The sequence below is a fragment of the Equus przewalskii genome, chromosome 8 (assembly GCF_037783145.1).
Source record: "Equus przewalskii isolate Varuska chromosome 8, EquPr2, whole genome shotgun sequence".
NCBI classification, from domain to species: Eukaryota; Metazoa; Chordata; class Mammalia; order Perissodactyla; family Equidae; genus Equus; species Equus przewalskii.
In genome coordinates this window covers 16,755,982-16,775,049 of record NC_091838.1, presented here as the reverse complement: position 1 = coordinate 16,775,049, position 19,068 = coordinate 16,755,982, and the positions used below count along the sequence as shown (strand labels likewise).

At 35.4% G+C, this 19,068-nt stretch overlaps 1 protein-coding gene across 1 annotated transcript in view; it reads left to right on the top strand.

Moving 5' to 3' along the window:
* The window catches only part of C8H8orf34 (chromosome 8 C8orf34 homolog), a 370,490-nt gene extending 353,104 nt beyond the window's left edge, over positions 1 to 17,386 (top strand). Inside the window, 2 exon segments of the mRNA XM_008518734.2 lie at positions 13,890 to 13,949; positions 16,488 to 17,386. Coding sequence (XP_008516956.2) covers positions 13,890 to 13,949; positions 16,488 to 16,495 — 68 coding nt within the window. The 3' untranslated portion in view covers positions 16,496 to 17,386.
* The last annotated feature ends 1,682 nt before the right edge of the window (positions 17,387 to 19,068 follow it).

Here is a 19,068-nt window from a genome sequence, read left to right as displayed (position 1 = left end):
TGCCTTGTGCTGGATCTCAGAGGAAACACTTTTAGTTTTTCTTCATTGATTATCTGTGAGATTTCTATAAATATCCATACTTGTGTGGAAGAAATTTTCTTTATACCCATTTTATTGAGAGTTTTTATTAAACCATAGCTGTTAAGGGATTAATATACAAAATATATAAGGAACTCATACAACTCAATAGCAAAAAAAACCCCCCAAATAACCCAATTAAAAAATGGGCAGTAGACATTTTTCCAAAGAAGACACACAAATGGCCAACAAGTACATGAAAAGGTGCTCAACATCACTAATCATCACGGAAATGCGAATCAAAAACGCAATGAGATATCACTTCTCAACTCTTGGGATGACTATTACCAAAAAAATAACAAGTGTTGGTGAGGATGTGGAAAAAAAAGAAGGCCTTGTACTTTGTTGGTGGGAATGCAAATTGGTATAGCAATTATGGAAAACAGTATGGATGTTTCTCAAAAAACTAAAAATAGAACTATCACATGACCCACAGTTTCTCTTCTGGATACATACTCAAAGAAAATGAAGTCAATATCTTGAAGAGATATCTACGCTCCCGTGTTCACTGAAGCAGTATTCGCAGTAGCCAATGTATGGAACAACATAAGTGTCTGTCAATGGATGAAAGGATAAAGGTATATGTATACAATGGAATAATAATCAGCTTTAAAAAAGGAGATCTTGACATGTGCAGCAACATGGATGAACCTGGAGGACATTATGCTGAGTGAAATAAGCCAGACACAGAAAGGAAAAAAACTGCTTGGTCTCACTTGTATGTGGAATCTAAAATGGTCAAATACCTAGAGCAAACAGTAGAGTGGTGGTTACCAGGAGCAGGGACATTGGGGAAATAGGGAGATATTTGTCAAACGGTTCATAGTTGGTGTTATGTAGGATGAATAATACCATATTGAATACTAGAAATTTGCTAAGATTGATTTCTGGTTGTCTCAGTACCAAAAAAAGAAAAAATGGTAACTGTAAGGAGATATGTTAATTAGCTTGACTGTAGTAATCGTTTCACTCTGTATATGTATATCAAATCATCACGTTCTACACTTTAAGGACATACAATTTATATTAAAAAATGAAGTAAACAAAGCATGCATGACCATTTCCTATAAAGCGATAGCAAATTTTGTGTGAGTAACTGTCTTCTCACTGTATAGGTAGTCTAATAGACATAAAATTTCAAAGATGGAAAACATCTCTAATACCATCCATCCAAGCCCTTAATTTTATAAGTGAGGAGACTGAAAGCCAAAGGAGTGACAATTACTTTTCACAGCTGTTAGCTGAGTTAGTTGATCAGCGGTCAGGAACAAAGAAAATTTCTACAGAGGTTAGCACATTCTGCTTTTCTGCTTTCCCTGGCTTTGTTTTTGGTTCGGTGTTCATGTTTTAGACCCAAAAGAAAGACTTCAGATTAGGCATCTTTAGCTGAAAAATAAATGTATATGCAGAGAAGGAATATTTGGGGAATTTATTGACCAGGAGACAGTGTTTATACATTTTCTTTCCTTGTTTAGATTTTATTCTTGATTTTAGGTATAATTCTTGAAAAAACTGTGCTATTTTGGAATGACAATGCTTTTATTAAAAGCCTATGTCTGGGTTCAACTTCACATCTAACACTATGTTGTCAAAGAAGTCTTTGTTTATCCCTATATAGTAGTATTTAAAGGCCAGAGACTATGAAATAATAGCCTATGGGCTGTATTTATCTGCACACATGCTTTATTTGGCTAGGACAATATTTTAACATAAAAATAAACTTAAGCTAACATTTAAAAGTTAGGAGATACCAAGTAAAAAATCCAGACACTCTTTTCTTTGAAAAACAAAAGATGTGGCAATACGAGGTTTGCATCCCCGCGCAGCAACCATTAGCCTGAGCCGCGTAGCAGCATTAGATGATGTCCATCCCCGCCGGTTTGCCACAGCCCTTACTACTTTCTAATGTCTCCCGCCAGCCTGCTTCCCTGGTTTACGTTCCACTCCTGCCTTGGTCAGAATTTAAGGCTACTATCTCTGCTGTCTGATAGGGTCATGGGACTTCCTTGTTAGCCAGAACTGTCTGCCTCAAGGTGCCCAAGTTCTTTTCTATTCCTATTGTCATTCTGCCTAAAATGTCACCAGTTCCTAGGTCCCTTCTGTTAACCAGCAACCTCTTTCACAAATGTAGTCTATAGTGTTGTTAGGATTAAGTCCACACAAATTCATATTCAGACCTTACTGTACATTAGTTTTGTCTGATGTCGTTTACTTAATACTCAACTTGAATCTACCTGATAGAAAGAGGAGATGTGATGCTTTGGTTTGGAGGGAGAATCTTTCAAAAAATTGGAAAAATAATAAAACGAAAATAACCCATAATATCACCATTTGATGATGTTTTCTGTTATTATTTTGGTGATTTTTTCCCCAAAATTAAATAAAAAATTTCTCACGTGCAGTCTCTCTCACATACGGGCATGTACGCACACATGTACACACCTGAGATCATCTGTGCAATCATCTACACAGTAATACGTGATGATATGCATCCTGGGTACAGTTTTCTAATACGACTTTAACATTACGTTTTAAATATTTTCCACGTTGTCCAATATTTATAATATATATTATTATATATATTTATGATTTTTAAAGTAAATGCATAGTACTTCATTATCTGGATGTACCACAATCTATTTAGTCACTCTTCTATGGTTGAACATACAGTTATAGCAAATGTTTTTATTTTTCTAAATGATACTGTGAAGAATATCTTTGAGCATTCATCTTTATAAATATTCATGGGACATATTTTTAAAATTTATTAGACAAATTACCAAATATCAAGGCATTTTTTAACTTAAATTCTGTGTGTAATTCAAGAAGGGGTAACTTTAGCTTTAATATATTGGTTGATGAAAATAGTATTGTATTTCTTAAAGGATATTTCTAAAATTCTTGCATCTGATTTGATTTGTAGACGCATATTATTTAGTACATAGGTATTAACTCTCTAGCCACGATACTATGAAAAGCACAGAATATGTAAGATCCGGTCTCTGTCCTCAAGGTCATTTTATTTTAATTGTGGGGAAAAAGATGAACATGTATGAAATAATTGCAAAAGTTTGAAGACAGAAAATTCTGTTCTTAATTGTGAAGTTTCAATACATTGGATTTTAAGTGAGAAAATGCTTTGACAAAACTGAGGAAATTTGATTTTGCAATGGAGTCAAAGAAGATGTTTTTATTAGATTGCAGTTATTTCTGAAGCTAGATTCAGTGCCACTGCAGATAAATTGAGGATATTATCGATGATTTTCAAGAAAACAATTGCCAGTTGACGGAATGAACCTTTCATGAACTACCAAAACAAAATTCTAGACATAGAAACATTTTTAATACATTTTCGTAAGTGACAAAACAATTGTTGCAAACTATTAGAAAATAAGGAACATTTTTAATACTATTTTTTTAAATTGTGAAATATACATATGCAGAACTTTACAAAAAATAACTGTATAATTAAGTAAATAAATGACAAAGTAAACACCCATGACACACCATCCAGTTTAAGAAATAGCCCTAGAATCTGCTCTCTTGTTCACTCACCACTATCTGCAAAAAGCAATTATCTTATAGGTAAGCATTTCCTCGCTTTTCTGTATATTTAACAATATATTAATGCATTTTGAACACTAAGGTTTAGAATATCTTGGTTATGGTGGAAATTGTTGTCTCATTCCTCATCTAAAAAGGAAAGCTTTCAATATTGCATCATTAAGTATGATATTTGCTGTAGGTTTTTTGGTATATATACTTTTTTTAGATTAAGAAAATTTTCTTACATTCTAAATCCATTTTTTTTTAATCATGAATGGATGTCAAAATTTATCAAACATTTTAATGCATTTTTATATCAGTTTTTCTCATTTATTATGTTAGTTTGGTTAATTCCGTGGACTAATTTTCAAAAGTCAGTGCATTGCATTCTGCAATTTAACTTTAACAAGTTATACAAATACTCAGATTTTCTATTTCCTTTTGTATCAGTTTTGATAAGTTGTATGTTTCCAGATATTTGCTCATTTTGTTTGAATTTTCAAATGCATAAAGTGTTTATAATGTGCTCTTATTGCTTTTAAAATGAGTTCCAGTTCTATAGAGATGTCTCTTTTTTATTCTAGATATTGATTATTTGGGCCTTCTCTCCTTTTATTTTGGTCAGAAGTTTATAGATTTTATTGGTCTTTCAAATAAACCAACGTTTAGCTTGTTGGTCCTCTACATTGTATGTTTGTTTTTTATTTCATTGATTTACTATTTATATATTTTATTTCTGTCTACTTCCTCTGGGATTTATCTTCTGTTCTTTTTCTTCTTACATTTTAGATGTATATTCATCAGTATCCTAACAGAAAGCAAATAGTTTATTCAGAATAATTCAAGGAGGGTTTACAAAGGACTATTAACAAAGATGTAAATGAAAGAGATCACAAGGAATACGGCAATAATTTGAAGCCAATAGCAGTTGAAGATGCTTGCCTGAAGGGACAATATGAGGAAGCAGTTACCAAAATCCAAAGTGGAGGGAGAAAGAGTCATGTAGAGTCAGCTGCTTCATGAAGAACAATGGCTTTCAATTAAGGAACAAAACCAGGTTAAGATGAGGGAAGGAACCAAGCAAGATAAATTTATCCTCTTCCATTCCTCCAGTCTTAGCTGAGGCTCCCTATTAGCAAATCCTAACTATAAGTAGAGGACCTTGGAGCTCTATTGATATATATCGTGAACCTTGGTTACCTGGGACAAAGAGTTGGATGTTGAAAACAAAGAGTATATCTGGCAGGAAGATAGAAGATATGTGGCACAAGATGAATGCTTGCCTTACTGATCTTTAGCTTTTCTTCTTTTCTGATATATGGGTTTAAGGTTTAAACGTTTCCTCTAAGTCCAGCTTTATTTTCATCCTGCATTCGTTTGGTCGAAGAATAAGCTCTGTATTGGTGGTTTAAATCATTTGAAATGTGTTGAGACTTGCTTAATGACCCAGGGTATAGCCAGTTTGAACAAATATTTAGAAGCACAAAGTGCTTTAAAAAAATGGGTAATCTGTATTTTGTGGTTTTTGGGTGGAGTTTTCTTTATGTGTTCATTAGGTAGAGTTGGTTGATTGTGTTGGTCAAATCTTCCGTATTCTTCCTGAATTATTATTATTATTATTTTTTGATGTTGTTCTATCAGTTACCAAAAGATGTGTTGAAACGTCCTACTGTGACTATGGATTTGACTGTTTCTCTTTTACTTATGTTAATTCTTGCTTTATAAATTTTGATGCTGTTTGGTGTAAACAAATTTAGAATTGTATCTTCCTGGTGAATTGAATCTTTTATCATTAGAAAATATTCCTCCTTTTCCCTGTCTGTTTATTTTGCCTTAAAGTTATGTTCTTTGGTATTCCTATTGCCATGTTGGCTTTCTTTTGGTTAGTGTTTGTGTGGTGTATGTTTTTCTATTCTCTAACTTTTCAAACTTTTTGCATTCGCATGTATCAGGTAAGTCTCTTCAAAACAACATATAATTAGGTTGTGGGTTTTTTAAAAATCAATTTTAACAATCTTTTTTATTTAACTCATTTAGTCATTTTATATGTAATATACTTACTGTTATAGTCAGGTTTGAATATACTATCTTTATACTTCAATTTTCCCACTATGTTATGTTCCCATTTCTCCCCTTCTTGCCTTCATTTGGATTTTTTTATTGCTCTTTTATTCTCTTTTAACTTGAAGTTTACATACTCTCTTAATATTCTTTCAATGATTGCTCTTGAGATTGCAACATGTATTGTTTACTTATTAAAGCTTCATGTTAAGTGATCCTTTTATCCTTTTCACTTAGAATTCCATCCTTAGTTGTTTTCTAGTATTGCCATGTATTTAAATTTCCCATGTATTTTAAACACCATAGGTATTATTATTATTGTCAAATATTGTGAGAATCCATTTACATTTTCCTATAGTTTTACTCCATTTGTTGCTATTCAATTCTTCCTACCTCTCTGAGATTGCAACTTGAATCACCTTTATTCAGCCTAAAGAACACCAATTAATATTCATTTTAGTTTGTGATCGATGGTGATGAATTATCTTTGTTTGAAATTTCTTCATTTTTCCTTTATTCTTAAGGAATATTTTTGCTAGGTATAAAAATCAAGACAATTTTTTTCTTTCAACACTTGGAAGGTATCATACCATCGTGTTGAGAAGTCACCTGTCAGTTCATTGTTACTTCTTCAAATGTTTTTAAGATTTTCACTTTGTCTTTTAATTTTGCAGCTTACCGTGATATATCTAAATGTGGCTATTCTCAGCTTAACCTTGGGTTCTTTGTATTACACTTGGCTGATGAAAATGCTTCTAAATCTATAGCTTTTACTTCTTTGGCATCTTTGGATTGTGCCATATTCTCTCTCTCTCTCTCAAGTCTTTTTTGGCTTATTTTCTAGTCAGCTATTGCTGCATAACAAATCACCCAAAACTTTAGTTGCTTAAAACAACAATCACTCATTTTGGTCACATACTGCAATTTGGACAGGGCTCAACAAAGAAGGCTGAAATCTTTTCCATGAAGCATCAGCTGGATGGTTTACCTGGGGTTGGAGCATACACTTATAAGATGGCTAACTCACTGATTAGCATGTTGGTGGTTGCTATTAGCTGAGAGCTCATTCAGGACTGAAGGTCAAAGACCTTTATTTTTTTCTATGTGGACCTTTCCTCATGCATTTCTCCAGGGAATATGTGGGCTTTCTCACATTATTATATCTGGCTTATAAAAGTGAGTATCTCAAAAAACAGTAAGTGGAAGTTCTCTGTTGCTGAAGACCTGAGTCTGGAAACTTGCACCACTTCCACTGCTTTTCTTGGCTAAGCAGTCACAGATTATAGATTCAAGGTCAAGGGACATGGTTCTACCGACTGATGGGAAAAGTGTTAAAAAAGAGTTTGGACGTTATGTTTTGAAATTACCACAGCTACCTATTAGCATATGTTAGACATTCTATCTGTATTCAATGTGTGCCCCACGTCCATTTTCCATCTGTTTGTCTCTGTCCATCACTCTGGATATTTTATTCTGATCTATGTTCAAGGTTGTTATTTCTCCTTTTAATGCTATCAGATCTGCTGTTTAACACATATATTGACTTCAAGATTTCAGTTATTGTATTTTTTTTTATTTTAGCATTTTCATGGGTTCATTTTTCAGTTTCTGGTTCTTTCCAAAAGTTCTAAATATTGTCTTTCATTTTCCTATTAAGCATAATTATTTTAAAGTCCATGTTTGATAAGTCCCTCATCTGACTCCTTGTGGATCTGTTTCTATTCTCTGTTGTGTTTTCTTGGTTTTTGCTCATGTGGTCTTGTCACCATGTATGTCTGCTTATTTTTGATTAAGTGTTAAAATTGTGTATGAAAAATTGCGAAGATAATTTGAGACCTAGGACAATGTTAACTTCTTCCAGAAAGGATTTTACTTTGCTTCTGGAAGAAGTGCTGGAGTACTAGCAATCCTAGATTACTTGAATTCAATAAAAAAAGAGAAGATTTTTATGTTGGGCTTTATTCATTGAGAGGGCTGGTACATTTCCATTTTGCCCTTACTCCTCCAGTGTGGCCTGTCAGTATAGCAACCCAAAACCTAGGGAATTTATTTAGGTCACCTTTCCCAGTAAGACTGGAGCTCCAATTTTTGTCCTGCCAGCCTGGAAATCTTTTTCAATCCTTCTTTAGGTTGTAAGCCTCTCAGGAGTTTTTTATGTAACTGATAGATACCTTCAGAGAAAGCGTGTCCCCAAATTCCATGCTCATTTCTGTTTATTTCCTTATTTTCCTGGATATGCCCATATAATACCTTATTGTTTTTATAGGTCTCTGATGTCTTTACACAGGCTTTTAAAAATATTTTATCCAACTATTGTGTTTTTAGTGGGCTGCTTTGTATGAATAATTTACCCAATAATTACTGGTAAATTTCTCACCGCAAATATATATCAATAAATTTGGGCAGAATCAGCACATTTTTGGATTATTGCATTTTGTTTAGAGTAAGAAAATATTAAATTTTTCTTGGCTTTAATTTCTGCTGGACATATCATATGTACTTGGTAAATATTAGTTAATTCTAAGTTTTTACTTTTAGGGTAAGCGTGTGTCATGTAAAATGGTTTCTATTTATGCAAAAAAAGATAACGACAATATTAATTTATCTTCTATACCACAAAGACTTCTGTTACTTGCTTATAATTAGGTTTCTATTTACCTTTACTGATAGAATTATTAATGGCATTGTTTTTTCACTCTTGCATGGAATTTGTTCCCAGACACTTGCTGGTTTCTCATGGCAATTTACTAATGGACTCACTTTTTTATTGTGATGCTACACATGAGTCATTTAATTATCTCAGTGAGAGGCTAATTTCCTCTTTCCAGAAGCTGTGATGGAGTGGGAAAAAACTAGGAATCTGGCTGCTCATCTAAAGTCCTTCTTCTTGCTGGTAGTCCCCAGGCTACTAAATTGCACAGAAAGAGCTCACACTCAGAAGCATCTGCAGCTGCTTAATTCTCAGATTTTGAGTATCGCAGATAGATTAACCACATGGAGATTAAGAGGAATGCTCTCCTCCAAGGTTGTCTGCGGAATACTTTCTGCCTTTTACTTACAACCAGGAATTATTTCTCTTTTCATTTGTGAAGCTACAGCTCATTTTTCTGTTTTTCTTAATTATTCAATGGCTGTTTCATTCAACTTGCTGCCTCTAATATGCCTTAGCACTGCAGAGGAGAGAAGGATTTTACACTCCAAATTTGGGGCAAAAAGAGAGACCTCTCCCTTGGGAGGGCTCAGGAGTGGTGTGGTTGTCTTATGCAGTGCTCTTATATATTCTCCCAGGCAGTAAGAGTTCATCTCACATCTACCAATTAGGGTACCTGCAGCCGTGCCATCATTGATCCCAACCTACCGTATTCGTTCATTCTTCTTTTTTTTTTTTCCTACTTGAGTCTTAAGTGCTTACTTTTCTCAAAGTAAAGAATAAGATCAATGAACAAACTATTCCCTCCAGAAGATACTATATTTCCATTGTCTGAGCTAGGCTAAAAGTTGCCTGGCACAGTCTTTCAGGAGGTAATGGAATATTTATTATTAAGCTATAGCAAGAAATCTTAGCCTTAGATAGGCATTGTGGCTGAGGAAACTATTTGTGTAGGCATAATAAAGTGGATATATGAAGATAATAGGTGTTCTAAGCACAGAATTTCAAAAATGTGGACTAATAAATATTTTTCACTGAGAGAGTTACCTTATATTCTAATAGATGTATAATTTAATAATAAATTGGGAAAATGGTCACATAGACTAACATGAAATAGAACCACAAAGTCTGTTTGGGGGGATATATTTAGCATTATAGCATTCCATTTCTCTTTAAAGCATATTGTAATTGACATTTTAAGGCTCATAGAAATACATGCGTCTCTAAAAGAGGAGGAAATGGAAGAGGACTGACATTTATTAAACTTTTGTTGTTTTGTGCTATGTAGTATCTCTTTTAATTCCTTAATGTGTAGGTGATATTACTCTGATTTTACAAACTCAGATTTGTTAAATATCCTTTTGCAAGGATACATGATTAAAAGTGCAATTTCCGTTCTAACTTAATCTGAGGCCGTATGTTCTACTGTGAACTGTCGTTCCATCTCTAGAAACTAAAAAAAGGAGGGAGGGGGCAGGAATATGCGTATAGATGGTATCAAGAAAGGAATTCTTTCACTGAGCACTGAAAGAGTTTGTATCATAAAGAAAACACCACGAAACTTGAAAATAAGGAAAAGTGACATATAAAGAAACAAGCAGTAATACATTTGGGTAGGAAATCTGCTTTTAATATAAACTTCAACTTGATTTAGTTATATTTACACCACGCTCCAAATTATTATCTACAGGCAAAGTCATCCAGAAAATTAAGGGAGGCATATATGATAAACATAAAAATTAAAATTTTGACAGAATAAAATAAATAACATTTAGTAATTACGTTAGGCATGTTTTCAGTCCCATAGTAAGCTATTAAAAATAGAACAACTGCTCAAAGCATGCTGCCAAAATTTCTTCAGAATGACTTGTTTTGAAATGTTGACTAAATATCCCAAAACTGTATATCAACTTTCGTATAATTAAACATTCTTCAGACCAAAAACATAGCTTTTCTGTATATTCTCAAACATAAATTTCTCCTTCATATTAGGACACAAAGGATTATCCATCTGTTAACATTTTAAATAATTTTCAGAAAATTTCTACTAGTTATATAAGGCTTTATAGTTTATAAGTTCCTTCACATATTTAATTCCAAAAATTAACCTATTAAGGAAAATTTAGTCTTAATATTCTGTTTTATATTGTAAGTGTTCAATGCATATTTATTTATTAAATATTTATACATATACTGTTTATTTACTTAATAAATATTCACTGAATGAATGAGTAAATTTAGTTTGAATTGATTAAGTGACTTTTGAAGGTCACTTGAAAAGTGGCCAAGATTGGGTCTCCATCTTCTGATTATTTAGGGAGGCCACAATGTCTAGAAACGTAAACAAATACATATAATAAATGGTTTATTGGTATGCAGAACAAAACATGATATGTTCAATGACATTTCATATGTTCAATGTGGTGTTCCTTTGTAGTAATGATAGTTCAATCAGGGTTGCAATGAACATGGTGCATTTACACAGCATTTACATCAATGCCCATACACGCCTTGGTGATGCACTGCCTTGGGTGATTTGTGTTGCTGTTTCTACTGGATAAACCTGTACCTATAGCATTCAAGAAGAAAAGAAGAGAGTTCTAGTCCCTAAACAAAAATATTATCTCTATTTCTAGACTCTATGGCTACTCTCTTGCTTGCTTGTTCTTTCTCCCACCAAAACTGCTTCATTTCTTACATTTCTAAGAGTATGGGAAATAACAGGATCTCCCCAGTATATAGTCCTGCTTCACAGAGGGAGGCAGTGGAAAGCTGGACACTTAAGTGAGTTGCCATACAAGAACAATGTTATGCCAAAGTTCAGTCCAGAAACTTGAAATTAGTTAATTCTGTCTTTTATTTTTGTTCTCCTTGGCCCCTCTGCCTTGCCCCACTGCCCCTATCAAAATAAAATCTCACGTATTTGTATTCTTAACTACTGTTGATATATTTCCAGATCTTTCCACTGTGCCTTTGGACCTGGAGTATGATTTGCAAACTGATTGTCCCTCAATGCTATTCAAAGAACACTCTCCATGCCTTTTCTATCTCATTTTAAATGGTTCCAAGAAGACACTGCTTCTTTTTCAGCCTTCCCCAGAAAAGTTGCTCCTTCTTTCTCTTTCCATGTGTCAAGCACCATGAGATAGCATTAACATCCTACCTGAAATTCTCCTTTTTAGGCCTATGCCATTTCTCCTGCTGTCTTGTTTCTTTCCTTGTCACTGTATCCTACCAGTCACTTCTGTTCTTTCATGAAGCGTGCGTACAAGTGGCTCATTGTTTTCCCTCCTCCACAACTCTGATGATTAGGAGATTTTATCTCCCATTTCAGTGATTGATCCAATGGCCTGCCATTTTATATCCTTGGCCTTCTCAAATCTAGTGATCTTCTAAGGCAGTGTACTTTTTTTCTTGTCAAACGTGAAATAGGGTCCAGCTCTAAAATCTTAGATTACTAAAATCTGCTCTCTGTCCCAAATTTCCTGCCCTTAACACTCTCTATATCCTACTAAACCTACACTTAATCTTGTTTTGTTGCCCAGACACTTCACTACTCCTTTTTCTTCAAGTATCTCAGACCACAGCTGGCTTCATCCTTCACCCTAAAGTCCATGCTACATAGGACAGTAATACTCAAAGTGTGGTCCACAAACCAGGCAGCATCAGCATCAGCATCTCTTGGGAACTTGTAAGAAATGCAATTTCCTTGGGCTCACTTCACATCTACTTAGTCAGAAACTCTAATGGTGGAGTCCAGCAATCTGTGTTTTGAAAGGCTCTCCAGCTGATTCTAATATACACTTAACATTTGAGAACCAGTAATATGGAGCATTAATTCAACTGCTCTCTTGCCATCATCCCTTTTTTGTTTTAAGATTGGCACCTGAGCTAACATCTGTTGCCAATTTTCTGGGTTTTTTTCTTTCTTCTTCTCCCCAAAGCCCCCCAGTCCGTAGTTGTATATTCTAGTTGTAGGTCCTTCTGGCTCTGCTATGTGGGACGCTGCCTCAGCATGGCTTGGTGAGCAGTGCTAGGTCTCTGCCCAGGATCCAAACTGGTGAAACCCTGGGCTGCTGAAGCAGAGTGCACGAACTTAACCACTTGGCCATGAGTCTGACCCCCACCAGCATCTTTAATATCTTTGGGTGGTAAAGAACACTTGAACTTGAATGCATCATTATTTTATTCAAAATTCTTCTATGTATTGGATTTCTAAAAACATACCAAGTTCTCTAGTGTTATTCAGCATCCACTTTCCATACACAATCACCACCTTCGATCCACATGCTCTTTGTAGTTCCTCTTCATCTAAATTAGAATAACGTAAATCTGTCAAATTCCCACTACTTAATGATACTTCCACAGGTGATTCCCTTATAATCATCCTTTGTGGAGGATGCTGAGTGATGCTGACTTGCTCAAGGTCATGTATATAGAAAGAGGCGAAGCTAGAATTTGAACTCAGGTCTATCTGTGTACAAAACCCATGCTTTCTCTATTTTGCTGCTGAATTATGTGAAGCAGCAGTTGCATTGATATACTTCATTCACTCTAGTTGAAGCAATACTTACCAATGGATGTCTATAGAACTTTAAAAATGTTATACAAAAATCTGTTAGCAAATAACTTTGATAAATATCAGATTAAATAATTTTCTTTATTGTAAGATTTCTAAGAGCCTTTAATATGCTGTGGTGTCTTTTGATCCGCCAAAAAGCAGATATGAAATGTTGTTGTCCAAATTTCCTTGACCCAAGAGCCATTTGTTAGTGGACCACCTATATTAACACCTTGCAGGACTAGCATTCCGAGATCTTCTTTGGAAAACTTAGACTTAATCTCTTTCCTTCCTTTTCAAGAAATGCGGAGTTGCATTATCTCCCTTGATTCCTATATTTCTTCTGCTCTTATCTTCTGTTTTATTTCCCACTCTTTTAAACTAAAATGCTCATGTCCCTCTGTCCCACTAGGCACTGCTCTTCTGCCTCAGGGATGCATTCAGAGGAATTACATTCAACCTGTAATGTTATGTGCCAGTATTATAAATACGGTGTATGTGTATGTGTATGAAAAACTTCGTGTAAAGCTCACAATAACTTTGGGATGATGACAGTAAATTACATATGTTACAGCATCACAATACCGTGACATCTATATATCCGATCTTGCATAAGCTGTGTGGGCTAGCAGTCCGTACATCATTACTTTCCTGCCTAATGCATGCTGGACATAAGAATTATGAATGCGATTTATATGGGCTCTTCCTGCAGTCCACATATATAGTCATAACACTCTCTGGAGGTGTACTTTGCCCTAGATTTTATTCAAAAATCAGCAAAAGTTTAAATTGAAAATGACTGAATTATGGAATGAGAATATACACACTATTGAACAGTTAAATGTAATTGCAGCTCACTATATACTAGAAATGTAGTTTTGATGTCAGTTTCCATTAATTTTCACTAGATGTTGGTTTCACCACTAGGAAATTATGTTTAATAGGTATTTTTTCCTGGTCCAGCGTATTATCTCTTTTTCTTTCGTTGCGCAGGTTCTGCTGATCTCCTTCTTTGTGTTCCGTGCTCTTCTTGCCCTACACTGGTCTACTCTGGTATGTTTGTTCAGGGTACTTAATATCAATGTCAGGTAATTGTGGGTACTATCTACAACTGCTCAAAGTTCAGATTTTTCTTTTTAATACATAGCCTCATGACCTATAATGAGAAGAAAATTTTCCTCCAAGTATTCCATACAATGTTTCCTTTTTCTTTTTGTGCTGTTCTGTGGCTCTCAGGCTCTTCATTGAGTCTGCATTGTATGCTGAGGAAGTGGGGTGGGGATTTTAAACCCCTTCTCCTTGGCAGGAAAATCACTTTTAGATATATGTGAGACGAAAACATATGCCCCTACTGTGCAGACCATGGGCTCTATGACACTATTAAAAATGTCCTGGAGATACAGCATCACAGAACAATTTCACATCCATGGACATGAGGCTATTCTATGAACTGGATATATAAAGATAAGCAATTCACAGTGTCTTCTCTCAAGTGTGTCACAGAGAGAAGCAAAGGGTTGAATTTGTCCTTAGCACTCATAGAATGGCAGAATATCAAAATTAGAAGGAATTTAGAACCATCTATTTCTCTTCTCTTCTAATGCTGGTCTCTTCTCTGCAGTACCCCTACCAAATGGTCATCCAGCCTCTGCATGAGCACCTTGAGGAATGGGAAATATACTACCTCCTGTGGCCGTTCATTCAATTTTGTTCTGCTCTAATTGCTCATTGACCCAGTAATTCTATATTAAGAAATCACCTAAAGAAATAACTTCTGCAATGCACCACTGTGTGGTTGTCAGAGTATTAGTATGTTCATTGCACATGTTTCATAATAAAACATGGAAACTGTTTTATAATAAAACATGGAAAACATGTAAAAAATGGAAACTAATTACCAACAAAAGAAGATTGATTAAAAAATTACAGCAATCTACATAATGGAATATTGTGCATCTATTATGAAGGATGAGATATATATTAACTGCATATATACATGTATTTATACTAACATTAACTGGATCCATCTATCTATATCTATATATACTCTGATGTGGAAACATTTTTACAATGCTGTTACATAAAGTGAGTCAGAAGACAGAATATTAAAAATAATTCATTTTTGGTTATATATAATGCATAGACACATACACAATCATTTATTTACATCTGCAGAATAATGTCTGGATAGTTACAAACAAAAATACCTTGAAAAGATATCTGCACCGCTGTGTTCACTACAGCATTATTCACAATAGCCAAGACATGGAAACAACCTAAGTGCCCATGGATGGATGAATGGATAAAGAAAATGTGGTATACATAGACAATGGCATATTTTTCAGCCATAAAAAAGAGTGAAATCTTGCCGTTTGCAACAACATGGATGAATCTTGAGGGCATTATACTAAGTGAAATATGTCATACAGAGAATGACAAATACTGTATGATCTCATATGTGGAATCTAAAAAAAAAACCAAGCTCGTAGATACAGAGAACAGATTGGTGGTTGCCAGAGGTAGGAGTGAGCAAAATGAGTGAAGGTGGTCAAGAGGTACAAATTTCCAGTTATAAAATAAATAAGTCCTGAGGATGAAATTTACAACCTGGTGACAAAAACAAACAAACATATGTTGCTTAAATTGTAAAAAATGTTTAAAACCTACTTTAAAAGAAATTATTCTCTTATTTTGCTCCAAAATCTGAATCCTCATAGCTGCCTTCTTTCTGGTTCTGTCCTTTTGTGTCACAGACTAAAATTGTATCTCTCTTCCACATAGTAACTCTACCGTTGTAGGAACACAAAGATCGTGTGATTCTCTTCTTTAGTCGTTCAAGTGTTCTTTGTATGACACACAGATATATTGCCCTTCAATTCAAAACTCTAAATGAATAAATCATTCATGTGATTCATATTTAATAAAGGCCACAATGAATCAGGAACTATGCCAGAGAATAACATGTCACTATCGTAGATGACTCGAGCTTACTAAATCATGAAGTCACACTCTGAACACAACGTAAGAACATTATTGACAGAAAATGCTGGTGATTATTGTTATATAAGCATTAGGGTGAGATAAGTGCATGCAGCAGGAGAATACTACCTTGACAAGTAATCAAAGGGCCCAGAGAAAATGGTACTTAAGGCTAAGACCCAAAGGAGTACAGGAGTTGGTCAGGTAAAGGAGTTAGCTTGTGTTGGTTGGGATAAGTAGAGCATTCCAGAAAAGGGAAAAGTATGTGCAAGGATAACTAAACTCCCTTCTTCCCTGTCTCCCCTCCTCCCTTGCTCTTCTCCCTCTATTCCATCAAACAAATACTTATTGAGCAAATGCCATGTGCAAAGGATTCTTTCAGGACCTGAGAGTAATTTGGGGATTGCATTTCTTCTTTCAAAGTGTTCATGGTCTAGTGGGTGAATCAGAAATATTAAATATAACTAAGGTACAAAGCAGAAAAAACACATAAAATAAAGAATTCTAGGAGAATGGATATTTCCCCTTGCCGTCCTAATCATATTTTTAAATACGCTACACTATAGACCTATCATTAAGCACATTTTCTTTTGTTCTGTTTCTCCCCTACAGGTCTGTGAAGCAGGCAGAAGAAGTTGCAAGTGGTCCTTAAAGAAATTGCAATTATTCAAATCTTTATGTATAGTTCTAATTTTATTTACCATGTGTAATCATTTAGAGAATGGTTATTTTTATAATATCAGTAACAAACAAGTACTCTTATAACCAGGGGGTGCCTAAGTGTGTCATCAGAGAACACTAACTGGCAAAAGATTCCAGGGTGGTTAGGATGCTGCTTTTTGACATGGTTAGTGTCCTGGGTTTAGATTACTTTATACCTAGTTATTAAGATTACTATTTGATACGTTAAATATTGCCTGATCCAAATAACTTTGCTTAAAACTTTTCTGTATTTTAACTTGTCTAGGGTTTTCTACTTCTTATATTTTTATAATATTTTCTCATTTTTTAGATTAACAAACATTATACTTACCCACATGTGCCAAGATGTGCCATTTAGGTCTCTCTACGAGTCAGCTGTTTGGTATCATCACCTGCCATACGTGTTTTGCGCAGCAGCAAGAGACATATTCTCTACCACTGTTTCTTCCTCCGATTGTCTTCCCTGTTCCCATCAAAACAATTGATGTTAATTCAATAAAGCAGATCAATAAGGAATGAAATGCATGCCCCAAAGCATATGCAATGAAAATTGTTTGACCAGTTATCCAATTATTGAACCCAATTAAGATTATCCATTTTAAATTTGATATATGCTCGCTTTTGGAATGTGTAATGCAAACTGATGCTAAGTGAATGGGTCTAAGTAAATCTCTTGAGTATCTCTTTTGTCTGTTTTATCTTATTTGTCTTAATCAAAGTTTGCTTTCTGAACCTTTAAGGCATATGGTTAAATTATAAAACTGCCTGTATAACTGTCAAAGAAATAAACATTAAAGGCTACAACATGGCTAAAGACTAAAGGAAACTCTGATTGTAAGAATGAAGTCATATTCCTAAATCAAATAATATATTAAATTTTCTTACATTAACATTTTTGTATGCATAGAAACTCATAAGGCTAACTTTCATAAAAGTTATAGCTTTTTGGCTTTTGGGGTTTTTTGCTGTGGAAGATTCACGCTGAGCTATCACCTGTTGCCAACCTTCTTCTTTTCCTATGTGAGCCGCTGCCACAGCATGGCCACTGACAGAGGAGTGGTGTAGGTCCATGCCCAGGAATGGAACCTGGACTGTTGAAGCAGAGCACGCCAAACTTAACCACTAGGGCTGGCCCTAAAAGTTATTGTTTTTTATAGGAAGAAACAAATTAAAGGCTGAGAAAACAGTATATTTTTGAGCAGAAAAGAGAGAAGTCAAGAGAGTAAGTTTATGGGACCAGAATACTCCTCTATTTAAAAACCTTTACTATGAAGATTATCTTCAAAAATGTTCAGCCGAGGATCCAAATGTTTCCCTGTTAAGAATAGTCTTTCTTTGAGACGTGTCACCCCAATGGCTTCATCTGAGCCGTACTTTTCTCCAACCATCACTGGGTCAGTTTTTGTCCTCCTTTTGTTCATTGACCTTCTCCTGAAGTCACCGTACAAAGTGCCACATCAACCTCAGGTATTAGATCCCCCAGGATATCAGAGTGTATATTGCTGAAAATGCTACCAAAGACATACAAAGCCAGACGCTAATTAAAGTGGTAAGGAGAGATTTTAATCAGTGATAAACTATTGCAATAGAGGAGAGGGGGCCACATGAAGTGAACTCAACATCAGTTCCTGCAGCGCTGACTGGATGTTTTGAAGGGACAGTGAGAGCAGGGATGCGGAATTGCCAGGGCTTGAGCGGAGTCAGTGAAGTGGAAATTCGTACAGAGCAGGAAGTGGGTGGATCCATGTGAAACTCATCTGGGTTTGCTAACTGGGCCTTATTGAGGTTTGACTTCTGTCCTCCCACAGAGGCTTGGAGACAGGGGCTCTATCTTCAGGTGTTGGCTGGAACAAACAGTAAATTCTTTTGGCAGCCTTACGTTTTCCCAGACAGGAACTTAAGGGGGCTGGAGCTGTCATCCTCGGGATGCTCCCTGGACTGTTAGAAACTATATTTGTGTTTGTTTGAGTCTTTTAATGTGGGAGTGGGTTGGGGCGGATGAAATCATTTGTACTGCGTCTGCAGTATTTGCAGGCCAAGACTGAGGCCTGGTCAAAAAGAGCGATCAGAGGAGCCTGGCTAGAGTTTGGGCAAGGAGAAAATCTTTGTATGCCAACTAGACAGGTCGCACACACGTACACCCTCCCTTCTTTGTCAATAACCGCTTTCAGAGGCCAAGGACAGAGACCATGGCCAGTAAACAGCTAGAACCCAAATCAGGACATTTCTCCAGGTTGCTTTCCTATCTATCCTTTCAAATGTCACATATAAAATCTGAATCTCTTGGCACTCATCTTGGCTCCCATTACTCATTTTGCCTCTTTTGAGTTTTTTTAACACAGCTCCAGAGTTATTGCAGTGTTAGACCTTGAAAACCCCACACAAAAAAGGCTTCTAGAAATGCTCCTCAGATTCCCCACTCCAGAATCACTACTGTGGACAGAAGGCTTTGAGCTCTAAGTCATGCCGTGGCCTTTGGGTGTCCCTGGCT